This window comes from Nannospalax galili, unplaced genomic scaffold (genome assembly GCF_000622305.1).
Source record: "Nannospalax galili isolate Female #2095 unplaced genomic scaffold, S.galili_v1.0 scaffold137, whole genome shotgun sequence".
Lineage (NCBI taxonomy): Eukaryota > Metazoa > Chordata > Mammalia > Rodentia > Spalacidae > Nannospalax > Nannospalax galili.
Window position 1 is genome coordinate 647732 of NW_008340203.1, and position 12274 is coordinate 660005.

At 44.4% G+C, this 12274-nt stretch overlaps 2 protein-coding genes across 4 annotated transcripts; both read right to left on the minus strand.

Annotated features, from left to right (window-relative positions):
* Positions 1-200: 200 nt before the first annotated feature.
* LOC103735841 (keratin-associated protein 4-12-like) lies at positions 201-5974 on the minus strand. Of its 3 annotated transcripts, none has more exons than XM_029564563.1 (3): positions 5802-5974; positions 5356-5486; positions 201-487 (listed from the first exon to the last, which is right to left on the minus strand). In XM_029564563.1, exons 1-3 carry the CDS (start codon positions 5972-5974, stop codon positions 201-203), a joined length of 591 nt encoding a protein of 196 aa, XP_029420423.1. The 3 variants fall into 3 exon arrangements, with proteins under 3 accessions (XP_029420423.1, XP_008833438.1, XP_029420424.1); XM_008835216.1 differs by lacking the exon at positions 201-487 and adding an exon at positions 5592-5666 and having other exon boundaries at positions 5342-5456; positions 5748-5974; XM_029564564.1 differs by lacking the exon at positions 201-487 and having other exon boundaries at positions 5342-5486; positions 5592-5974.
* Positions 5975-10392: 4418 nt separating this feature from the next.
* LOC115070702 (keratin-associated protein 4-3-like) lies at positions 10393-11043 on the minus strand. Its single transcript, XM_029564602.1, has one exon. The coding sequence runs from the start codon at positions 11041-11043 to the stop codon at positions 10393-10395; it is 651 nt and encodes a 216-aa protein (XP_029420462.1).
* Positions 11044-12274: the final 1231 nt, after the last annotated feature.

A 12274-nucleotide genomic window follows, 5' to 3' on the forward strand; every position in this document is an offset into this window, starting at 1 on the left:
AACTCAAGTCTGCATGTTGCATCAGAGGAGGAGTTAGCAGCTGGAGGGCCACTTTTTCTAGCCACTGAGTGATTATAATGAATTTTATGTGGCTAGTGAAGAAATCCATGTGTGACAAATATAACAAGGACAGATCAGCAGCAAGGAGAGGCACAGTGTAAGGGGTGGGGGCAGGCAGAGATGACACGGGCTGGGTGATACTAAGTGGTGTGACAGGAGATGGAATCACGCTGCAGATGGACACAGGCAGCAGCAGGGCAGCAACACCTGGCCACACAGCAGCTGCAGCCGGTGAGTCTGTGGCAGGTGGTCTGGCAGCAGATAGGTCTGCAGCAGCTGGAGATGCAGCAAGTGGGGCAGCAGCAGGTGGGCTTGCAGCACGTAGACTGGCAGCACTGGGGCCTGCAGCAGCTGGGCACACAGCAGCTGGGCCGGCAGCAGCTGGGCTGGCAGCAGCTGGGCTGGTAGCAGCTCTCCTGGCAGCAGCCTTGACCACAGCCCTGCTCAGAGCAGACAGAGCCACAACAGGAGCTGACCATGGTGTCGGTGGGCAGAGGACCTGGAAGGGTATCCAAGAGAATGAGGTTCCGGAGTTGAGGGGTCTCTCACACCATTCGTTTTCCTTTTTTAAATTCACTGACTAGATAATTATCAGTTTGTTTAATAATGTTTTTCCACTTAATGGTTTAATTTATTAGAAAGATTTTCTTGTCCAGTTGCAATAAATTCTACTGCCCTGGCTTCTTCCTAACTGACATTTGGTTCAGATTGCTTCTAGGGTGTGCTGTTCTCATCTCCCTGACAAAGGGCTGCCAAGCGAGGCACTACATTTGAGATTAGTGATCCCTTTCTCCACATGTGTCTTTTAGTATAATGCTAGCTGGTCAGCCATATTTCTTATTATGCATTTCTTCACTAGCCAGTGGGGATGAAGCCCACGAGTGTGGCATCTTTTGGAACAAAGGGAAAGGGTTCTGACAGTATGGGTCATTTTTCAGCAATGAGGAAAGATGCTGCTCTACGTATGTGTGGCGTTAATGACCTCTGTACAGCTGGAATGGGCTTTGCTAGATGTTTTGGATTTTTGTATTGTGTTTCATAACATTAAATACTGGCAAATAATTTATCTGTATAGTTGGTATTATGGCAATAGCCTATTTCCTTCCTTCCTCATTCCCTCTCTCTTTCTCTCTCTCTGTCTTTCCTTCTTTCTCTTTCTTTCTCTCTCTGTCTGTCTTTCTCTCCCTTCCTTCCTTCCTTCCTTCCTTCCTTCCTTTCTTTCTTTTTTCTCTTTCTTTCTTTCTTTCTTTCTTTCTTTCTTTCTTTCTTTCTTTCTTTCTTTCTTTCTTTCTTTCTTTCTTCTAAACTGACATTGGGAATTGAATGCAGGGTCTCACTTATTGCAAGACAAACACTTTACCACAGAAGTGTATCTCCTATCTTCCTTTTACTTTTTATTCTGAGACAGAGTCTCATTAAGTTGAAAGTTTTTATTCAGTGGAGCAAAAGGTATTGAACAACTAGAATGTGTGTCTCTTCTGAACTTATTTCCAGAGTGCAGAATTTGCACACAAATGCTATGGATCAATCTGATATCAGTGGGTTTTAGCAAGATCCATATTACTGAATCACTATTTCTCTTAGCCTGTATCAGTGATAGTCTAATCTGAGTGTCTGGAGGACTTGTGAATATGCAAATTTCTGGGTCTAATCCAAGAATTTCTGATTGCTGGAGGAACTTCAGGGTCTATATTTCTAGCAAGTGCCCAGATGGCTTGAGGCTCAAGGCCCAAGGACCACACTTTGACTTCTAGTCACACTGTTCAGCCTTGCAGAAGAGAATGTACAAGTGACTAAGTGACTATGATGAACACACACACACACACACACACACACACACACACATGCATGTAATAGATTATGATGAAGTAGCATCAAAGAAACTCATAGTAATGTCATTTCACTGAAATAGTTGTGCTTAAAGCAAATAGTAAACCTGGCAGTTTGGTAGACTTCTTCCTAAATTAACATTTCTAATTAGTTTTTACATTTTCATTATTAAATCAAATTTATATATTGAAGTATACAATTTTATACTCTTTGTACTCTTTAATGATTTTCGGTAAATTCATGCATCCAAGTAACTCCCACTCCTATGAAAATAAGGAAGAGTTACATTATTCCAGAAGGTCCCCAATGTCACTTCAGTGAAATAACTACCAACTCAGAGGTGTTCAGTGCTCTCATAACTTGCACCATAGATTAGTTTTGATCTAGAATTCAAACGAATGATACATGGTATGATTTCTTTTCTTTCTGGCCTTTTTTGCTTGGCACAGGCCTGTGGGATTTGCTATGATAATGCACAAATCACTAGTTCATTCAGAGCCAACGAACAGCAACACTTCATTGGTGCTGTTCCTAACTGGGTGCATTCCAGCGTGACAAACTGTCCCTGATTGTCCAGGACTGAGGGAATTCCCAGAATGCAGTTTTCCAAACAAAAACAAAGGAGACCCTGAGGAAGCTGAAATGACTTGGTCAGCCTGTGATGATAAACTTAATTTTTAGTTTCTTTTTTAGAAACAGCTAATGTTTTTAAATGTTGAGTTGTGAAAGTTGGGATTGGCATAGAGCTCAGTATTTTCAGTTTGTAATCTCTTTAGGCACCTACAGGTGGCCAGCTTTTGACAAACTGCTAGTCAGAAAAGTGACTAAATCCCATCTTCAAGGGAAGATGTAATTTAGCACATCTGTTGGATAAAATTTTTTAAAAATTCAGACACTTCAAATAAATAGAAAAGAGGCCCAGAGTCAGGTATAGAGGCTCACTTGAAGTACTTTTAAAAACTTAATTTCTTTAAGAGCATTTAAAGACTAATTTCCTTGCAGGATGTTATATTAACTTGCTTAACCAAACACTTGATTTATAGCCTTTTAGTTCATAGACTTGCATTTGCAAAGCTGGAAAACATGGAAGAGTTAAATTATACTCAGGAACTACAGGGAGTCCTTATGGGTGTGTTTTGAATATTAGTAGAGATGTTTCCATATAATTTAAGGAGGGTAAGAAAAGCTTTCACCCAAGCTGCAAGGACAGAGAACATTTCTGCTGTAGACCAAGGAATAGACTCGCAGGCCCCAGAGTAATGGTTCTCACAACTGTCTGTCTGGTAGTATCATCTGAGATGCTGACTATACAATGTCTTGTTATTGCCCCAAACAAATTTGGTTTAATTGACCTGGGGCTGTGCCTGGGCTTCAAAAGTTGTGAAAACTCCTCAGATAATTTTAATGGGCATCTAAAGTCGAGAATCACCTCTTTTTAACTTTTGGTAACATGCACACACACACACACACACACACACACACACACACAATATTAAATTAAAATAGAAGCCCAGAAGGCCACAAATGACTAAATTTTAGAGAATAAGAGACTGTAGAGCCTGTATCTCCGGATAGGACTCCTAAACTAACCCTCATACATCATTGTGGAGGAGGGGTGGAAATAGTCTAAGAGCCAGGGCTGGTGCACGAATGTAAGGAAACAGAGGCTTTCAGGCCACTGGGGACTTGCTCATATGAACTTGCAGCAATGGTGACAGCATGCACAAGATCCAGGCTGACTCAATCAGACAAAAACCCAGCATAGAACAGGGAAAATGGGCAGCAGGCCCCCTAGCCAAGGAATTATTGACAAATGATTACCAAGGCGTGAGGTTATTTTTTAAGGGGGGAACTCTAGATAGGCTGACCAGACTCCAGTGGATGAACTTGCAGCAAAGGACATCTGGATACAAATTCTGGATCAAATAGGACTTAACATATATGACAGAATGCTTGGAATCTGGCAGGGAGGGTCTATTGGGGGTGAGGAGGGGGGAAGGAGGAAGGGGTCTAAATTTGCTTAAGATATATTACATAAAATACACAGGAACTCAATAAGAAAACTGAAGAAAATAAAATCAAACAGAAGCATCCAAAAATAATTCAAGTACAATTGATGGTGTCTAAATAATGCAGGAAAGGATCCTGAATGTGAAAGCTGGTGAACACTATTGAAGGAAACGCTGATAATCATCTTTGATCTTTAGATCACTGGAATGTCCAAAGGAAGAAGAAGATGCACGGTCTACATGCTGTGCAAGTGGCTTGTTGTTCACCTGCCCTGCTCTTCAAAGGATGGAGGCGACACCAGTAAGAGGTACCTGCTGCTTGTACATTTTTCTTCTGCTCTATGGTAGCCAAAGCTAGTCATGGCTGAGCAGCAGAGCAAAGGTCCAGTCACTTTGTCTCAAGAAAGTCATTCGGACTTTCAGTGAATCCTATTTAGACAAATACCATAAAGCGGCACCTCTTTAAACACACCCTCCTTCAGACGTTTACTAACATGACCATTGTTCCCTAGGGCTCAGACACAATATGGTGAAAAAATAGAGAATAAATAAAAATTAATAGAGAAAATAGTAGTGTAAACATTCCTAAAGAAGAACGAGCAAAGTGAACAGAAGATTTACATTTAAACGGATAGCAAATACAGAGGTGATATCAGTCCATGTGTGCGAAAAACGTGTGTTAGGTCAGCAACGTTGAGATGAAGAAGACAGAGGTCTGACATGAGGCAGTTTGCATGTGAGATGAGCTGGGTGAGAAAAGAAGGCCCTGCAGAGCACACAGGAACTGGACACTCCCGGGTGGATCTGGCCTCCGTTCCCACTCAGGACTTCAGGACCTCCAGAATTAGACTTGTTCAGTGAGAGGACCCCAGTGAGAGCATGTGTTCACCAACTCACTCTCTGCTTGTGCTCTGTGCCCAGGGGCTTCGTCTCTCCAACCAAGCACTTCCCCTGGCGCTCTCTTCCCCTAGAAGAGAGTTCCACATGCTTAGACCATGAAAGCGTCCTCCTGTATTAGAATAAGGGTGTGGAGGAAACATAGCACAGGTAAAATCATCTGTTGTGGTCTTTTCATTCTTTAGAGAGCTGCTAAAAAGAGCTGAGAGATGAGAACAATTCCCGGAGAAATAAAGAGATGGAGCACCTTTGCATTTGGATACTTAAACCGAGATTTATTTGAGGAGAAATATCTTCACTATAGAAATATAACAGAAAATAAATATCAACATGGAGATAACATGATAGATACAGAGAAAATTCAAATCTATATTTATTTGGGAGACAGAGAGATAGTATTGTGGCTGGAGAGGAAGCAGGACATTTGGAGGCAAAAACCAAGTTCAAAGCGAGGTTTTACAGTAGGCGTTTCAAGGTTGCACTCACAGATGATCTACTTCAAGAAATCTGGTTGATGAAGAACAGGAGAATGTGGGAGAGAGTGCTCAGCAGCAAGAACTACTGGAGCATTCTGGGCGGCAGCAACTGGACACACAGCAGCTGGGGCGGCAGCAGGTGGTCCTGCAACAGGTGGTCTGACAGCAGGTGGGACGGCAGCAGCTGGGGATGCAGCACTGGGGCCTGCAGCAGCTGGACACACAATAGCTGGGGCGGCAGCAGGTGGGCTGGCAACAGGTGGGGCAGAAGCAGCTAGAGATGCAGCAAGCAGGGCGGCAGCAGCTGGAGATGGAGCACTGGGGCCTGCAGCAGCTGGACACACAGCAGGAAGGGCGGCAGCAGCTGGAAATGCAACAAGAGGGGCGGCAGCAGCTGGATCCGCAACCACTGGAATCACTACAGCAAGGGCTACAGCAACTAGACACACCGCAGCTGGGGTGGCAGCAGCTGGACACACAGCAAGTTGGGCGGCAGCAGCTGGGGCGGCCGCAACTGGGCTGGCAGCACACAGACTGGCAGCACTGGGGCCTGCAGCAGCTGGACACACAGCAGCTGGGCCGGCAGCAGGTGGGCGTGCAGCAGGTGGTCTGGCAGCAGCTGGGCTGGCAGCAGCTCTCCTGGCAGGTGCCTTGGCCATAGCCCTGCTCAGAGCAGACAGAGCCACAACAGGAGCTGACCATGGTGTCGGAGGGTATTAGTTCTTGGTGGTTTTCAAAAACGTTGTTTGGAAGGTTTGGAAGTCTCCCTGCTCCACATCCCCTTTTATACCCTGCTAAGGGGCTGCTGCTCTCCTGTGAAACATTCTTTCCACATTATTGTATATGTTAGTAAATAGATGATTATCAAATTAGGCAAGACTCTTTTCCTGATTATATTCTCAAGTCAGAAAAAAAACAAGACTTCCTTTTCCTGGTGTGTTAGGATTCATGGTCAGCTCTCGCTGAACCATCTCCTAAGTGGCTTTCTAGTTATAATTTCTTCCAAGTGCACAGTCATCTGATATTCTTTGTCCTCATGCTACATGGTTCAGTGTCATCTTGTGGCACATCTTGCCTACTCCGAGTATCATATTCTTGCTTATCATTGCTTCTCCTGACCCTGGGGGGATAAAGGTATGTTAGTCTGATGGCTCATTCTGAATGGGTCAGGTGGGCACAGAAAGCTTGAATGTGAAAGACCATAGGCATGAGGACAGGGAGGCCATTAAGACATGTCCCTGTTGCAGAACTTAGCTCTCTAGGGAAGATGGCAATGATAGTACCATAGACAAAGGGCCATGTGGAGCCACTTAACTAGAGGAATAAATTTGGGTACAATTATGGATGGACAACAAGTTAAGGACATCAACTGAGGCAGAGAAGCATGTAACTCACAGGGACTTGTGGATGTCAGTAAGAGCATCTGGTGTTCCTCATAACAGGATATGGATAGATAAAACTAGTATGAGCAGAACTTCATGTTGTCTATCTCTATGTCTGTATTGGGGTATGTGTATGTGCTGGTTTGACCAAGAATTGCCCCCTTAGGCTCCAAATGTTTGGACATTTTGTCCCTAGTTGGTGGCGCTGCTTTGGGAAGTCTTAGATGCTGTGGCCATGCTAAAGGAAGTGAGTCACTGGGGCGGGCTTTGAGGGTTCTTATGCCTTGCCAGATTTCCAGTTGCTCTCTGCTTCCTTTGCCTGCTTGAAGATGTGAGTACTCCTCTCTCTGTCACCTCTGCTGCCACACTGGATTCTTGCCCCTTTGGAACCATAAGCTAAATAAGCTCTTCTTATATGTTCCCTTGGTTACAGCAACAGAAAAGTAACTAATATAATGTATATACATATGTATATCAAAAAGAGCTCAAAATTAGGTGTGTAAAGGGCTGAGATCAGTTGTTTCTAAGAGAAGTAACCATCTTCCTGCCAGAATCCAATCCAGATATAGCAAAAAGACCTATGACACATCAACTCTAAAAAGGCCAGTTCTATAGGTTACAGAATCTTAGCAAGTATAGATAGTAAGAATTTCTAGTCATAACTAGAAGCCATATCTAAAGGAATCTATAATCATTTATTCAAAGGAAATAAATACACATATATTTGGACACCATTGGCTAGCAGAGCAGAGTGACACTGACAACTGGGTATAGAAATGCCAACATGGTCCCCTTTAAAGTCTGCAGTGACGATGAGAAAAAAAGGATGTCTTCTCCAGGTCATTCTTCTAGCCTGTCCACTCTATCTGTAGATGTGTAGATGTGCATGAGGGTCATTTACCCAGTTCATAAAGTGGAAATTCAGCACCTTCTAATCCTGAGCTAAGGAGTAACAAGTATTATGTAACAAGGCACACAAAGCACTTGAAGTTACCTTGCCCTCCACAGCATTCCCCAGGTGACCTAGAGGATGTGTGTCAGATATTAGAGATTCCTTCAAAAGTATAAAATGTGTAGGATGTAAATCTATCACCTGTCTACAGGACACAGAAGTTCATCTCCACCAAAAGCAGATTTGTCATGACAGATAACAGTGAATTATACATGACTTATCAACCTTAGCTGATGTGGTAGATACAGTTTTTCCTGAGAACTAATGCCAACATGGCCTTCATTAAAGTCTTTAGTGATGATGACAAAATAAATGAATATTCTCCAGCTCATTTTTTATATCTGTCTACTCTATCTTCAGATGTGCACGAAAGCCATCTACCGAGTTCATAAACATGAAATCCAGCACCTTCTACACCTGAGCTGTAGAGTAAGAACTGCTAACATACTAAGAATCACACAAAGCACTTGGAGCTACCTAACCCTCCTCACCATTTCTCAGGTGACCTAGAAGATAGATATCAGATATTAGAGATGCCTTTAAAGGCATAAAAATGTGTAACGTATTCCTACTGTGTGTCTGCAGGACTCATGAGCTCATCTCCACAAAAAGCAGGTGGGTTGTGACAGACAGCAGTCACCAGGAGCTGATGTGGTGAACACACAGTTTTGGATGAGAACTAATTTCAGTCTCTGGTATGAGATGTGGAAAATGGACTGGACAATGGAAACTTTAAAATAGCTGAGTAAGGAGAGGCAGAGGCATGTTCAGACTGTGTGCAGCCCACAGCACTGTACATTTCTATCTTGGTTCAGGACTGTGCAAATTCTCTCACTCACAACACATTTCAGTTGAATGTCGGCTTCTGCACGCCTCTGAAACACCATATTGACTCATGATCTTGATGATGTTGCTTTTGTCGGATCTGAAAAAAAAGCTTCATGTGTTCAATCACTATGAAAACACCAAAATTGTACTGAGATTCCATTTTACAATGTTCAGTGAACAAAAGCAGACAATACACACTCAAGGATATTCAAAGTGGGGGTAAAGAACATGTATAAATTGTGCAGCCGCTAGGAAAACAAGCATGGTGTTTCCACAAAAGTATAATAAAACTACCAGAGGGTCTAGCCTTGCTGTTCCTCAGATTGGGCCTGAAGAACAGACGGTACGATACAGAAGAAACCCCTATATATCCATGGTATTTGTAGTGCTAGTCACAATGCAATCATGGAAACAGCCTAAGTGCTTATCTATGCATAAAAGGGCAGGTGAAGGGGGACGCATGTGCAGGATGGAGAGTTATTCAGGTATTGAGAATACAGCCATGCCGTTTGCAGGAAAACAGAAGGACCTGTTAAACAAAATTAGCCAGACTCAGAAAAACCAGATGTCTTCTCTTATATGTGTAGTATATGTACAATATATGTACAATATACATATGTATATGTGTATATACACATGAACACATGTAGCACTCACAAAAGAAAAGTATAAAATGATAATAGAGAATCTAAAGTAGACCTGGGAAGTGGACAGCTGTAGGTAATACGTAAGTTCTATGAATGCATACCTAAATGATGGGGAAATCTATTACTTTGTAATATTAAATATGGGAATAGCAGAATTTAAAATAAAAAACTACACAGTATTGAAGATAGCTAGCACAGCCAATATCGTGTGAAATGGGGAAGACAGAGTGACATATGAGAAGACTTCAGCCGAGATCAAAGGCATAGTTGACTCGATACCATGGCAACTTCTGCATATTGCATAGGAAGTGTGTTGCCTGGCAGAATATTGAGACTGTACATGAGTATGTTTGTCCATGTGCCCTCAGAAGCAGACACAGAACAGGAGTTGGAAAGAAAGAAGTTCACATGGAAAATGATCCCATAATGTGTTGTGAGGACCTAGAGAAGTGACTGAGTGTGGGAGGGAGGCCAGCAGAGTGCTCTAAAACATGAGTATGTTTGTCCATGTGCCCTCAGAAGCAGACACAGAACAGGAGTTGGAAAGAAAGAAGTTCACATGGAAAATGATCCCATAATGTGTTGTGAGGACCTAGAGAAGTGACTGAGTGTGGGAGGGAGGCCAGCAGAGTGCTCTAAAGAGCAGGACAGCCCTGGAGGCAGCAGGGCTTCAAGCCTCTCTCACTGCCTCTGGGACAATGGATGCACACATGTGCATTCAAGGGGAAGCAAGCAACAGCATGCGCTCATCCCTCCCTCTCACAGCTTGAGCTGTGTCCCAGGGCTTCAACTCTCCTGCCCAAAGCTTCCTCTTCTATCAGAGAAAGTCTTCAGGAAGTGAGCTGAGTGTGCTCGGTCCCTGAAACCATCTCTGTGTGTTAGGAGAAGGGTGCAGAGGAAACGGAGCGGGCACCCTGATCTAGTGTGTTCTTAATTTAGAGAGGAGCACCAATGTGAGGAATGATGGACATTTGAGAAAGAGAAGAAAGCAGACACAATGGATTTATATTTTAGTAGCTGGAAAACTGAGGTTTATTAAGATATAGGAAAATCTCCATTTTTGAAACTGTGACAGACAGCAAAGGGTCCTGTGGGGTTAAGGAGAGTTTAGAGATTTCAGAGGAAATTCAAACTTGCATTCATTTCAGAGAAAGAGATAGTAAGCAGGCAGGAGTCGGGCTATATATTTGGAAGCCTAAACCAATTTCAGCTGGAGCAGAGGCTTTCGGATGGGCCTTTCAGGGTTCTGCTCCCAGATGGCCTCCATCAGGAATGTTGGTGGATGAAGAACAGGAGCCTGGGAGAGAGTGCTCAGCAGCAAGAAGCACTGGAGCATGCTGGGCGGCAGCAGGTGGTCCTGCAGCAGGTGGTCTGGCAGCAGATGGGGCGGCAGCAGGTGGAGATGCAGCACTGGGGCCTGCAGCAGCTGGACACAGAGCAGGAAGGACGGCAGCAGGGGGACTGGCAGCAGGAAGGTCTGCAGCAGCTAGAGATGCAGCAGGTGGGGCGGCAGCAGCTGGATCCACCACAGCTGGCACCACCACAGCAGGGGCGGCAGCAGCTGGAGATGCAGCAAGTGGGTCTGCAGCAGCTGGACACGCAGCAAGTGGGGCGGCAGCAGCTGGATCCACCACAGCTGGAACCACCACAGCAGGGGCGGCAGCAGCTGGAGATGCAGCAAGTGGGTCTGCAGCAGCTGGACACGCAGCAAGTGGGGCGGCAGCAGCTGGATCCACCACAGCTGGAACCACCACAGCAGGGGCGGCAGCAGCTGGAGATGCAGCAAGTGGGTCTGCAGCAGCTGGACACGCAGCAAGTGGGGCGGCAGCAGCTGGATCCACCACAGCTGGAACCACCACAGCAGGGGCGGCAGCAGCTGGAGATGCAGCACTGGGGCCTGCAGCAGCTGGACACACAGCAGCTGGGCGGGTTGGAAGGTGTGGAAGTCTCCCTGCTCCACATGCCCTTTTATACCCTGCTAAGGGGCTGCTGTCCACACATGCAACATTCTTTTCTTGTTATTGTTTATGCTAGTAAATAGGTGATTATCAAATTAGGCAAGTTTCTTTTCCTGATTACATTCTCAGGTCAGATAGAAAACACTATTTCCCTTTCCTGGTGTGTTAGGATTCAGTGTCGACTCTCGTTGAATCATCTCCTAAGGGGCTTTCTAGTTATGATTTCTTCCAAGTGCACTGTCACCTGATATTCTCTGTATTCATGCTATATGTTTCCGTGTCATCTCATGGCACATCCTGCCTCCTAGGTATCATAGTCTTGCTTGTCAATGCTTCTCCTGACCCCGGAGGATAAAGGTGCATTAGTCTGATGGCTCATTCTGAATGGGTCAGGTGGGCACAGAAAGCTTGAATGTGAAAGACCATAGGCATGAGGACAAGAAGGCCATTAAGACATGTCCCTGTCCTCAGTGGCTCATACTGAAGAAATGTTGTTGCAGAACTTCGCTCTCTAGGGAAGATGCAATGATAGTACCATAGACAAAGGGCCATGTGGAGCCACTTAACTAGAGGAATGAATTTGGGTACAATTATGGGATGGGCAACAAGTTAAGCAGAGCAACTGAAGGGTGTCATGGTGGTGCACACCTTTAATCCCCATACTTGGGAGCAGATACAGGCACATGTCTGTGAGATCCAGGCCAGCCCGGTGTACATAGAGAATTTGAGGCTAGTTGGGCCTACAGGAATTCTCTCAGTAAGAATCCCCCCAAAAAGAATGGCAATTGAAGGCAACTGCTAAGCAACTCAGAGGGACCCATGGATGTCAGTCAGAGCACCTGGTGTTCTGCATAATAGAATGTGGATAGAACTGCTAAGGCCATGACTTCAGGCTCCATGTCTCTTTGTCTGTATTTGAGTATATGTACGTACACATGTATATTTTAAAGAGCTCAGTATTAAACAAGTAAGGGGCTGTGATGAACTGTGCCTAGCAAACTGACCACCTTTCCTCTGGAATCCAATCTAGATATAACAATTAGACCTGGGCACATCAATTCTAAAAGGCCAGTTCTTCAGGTTAAAAGATCTTACGAAGTGTAGATAGCAGTATCTTCTAGTTATAGCTAGATCCTATATCTAGAAGTACATATAGCCATCTATTCAAAGGCAATAATACACATGTATTTAGATACCACTGGATTAGCAGATTAGAGTGACAACATGTCTCTCAT

What these genes read in the sequence shown, in the direction of transcription:
- LOC103735841 (XM_029564563.1), bottom strand. Translation starts at nt 5,974, where the DNA reads ATGGTCAGCTCCTGTTGTGGCTCTGTCTGCTCTGAGCAGGGCTATGGC. An exon ending in CCCCAGTGCTGCCAGTCTGT is followed by an intron (nt 5,487 to 5,801) that starts GTGCTGCCAGCC and finishes TTGTGTGTCCAG; the next exon opens with CTGCTGCAGGCCCCAGTGCT. An exon ending in CCGCCCAGAATGCTCCAGTA is followed by an intron (nt 488 to 5,355) that starts GTTCTTGCTGCT and finishes GCTGTGGTCAAG; the next exon opens with GCTGCTGCCAGGAGAGCTGC.
- LOC115070702 (XM_029564602.1), bottom strand. Translation starts at nt 11,043, where the DNA reads ATGTGGAGCAGGGAGACTTCCACACCTTCCAACCCGCCCAGCTGCTGT.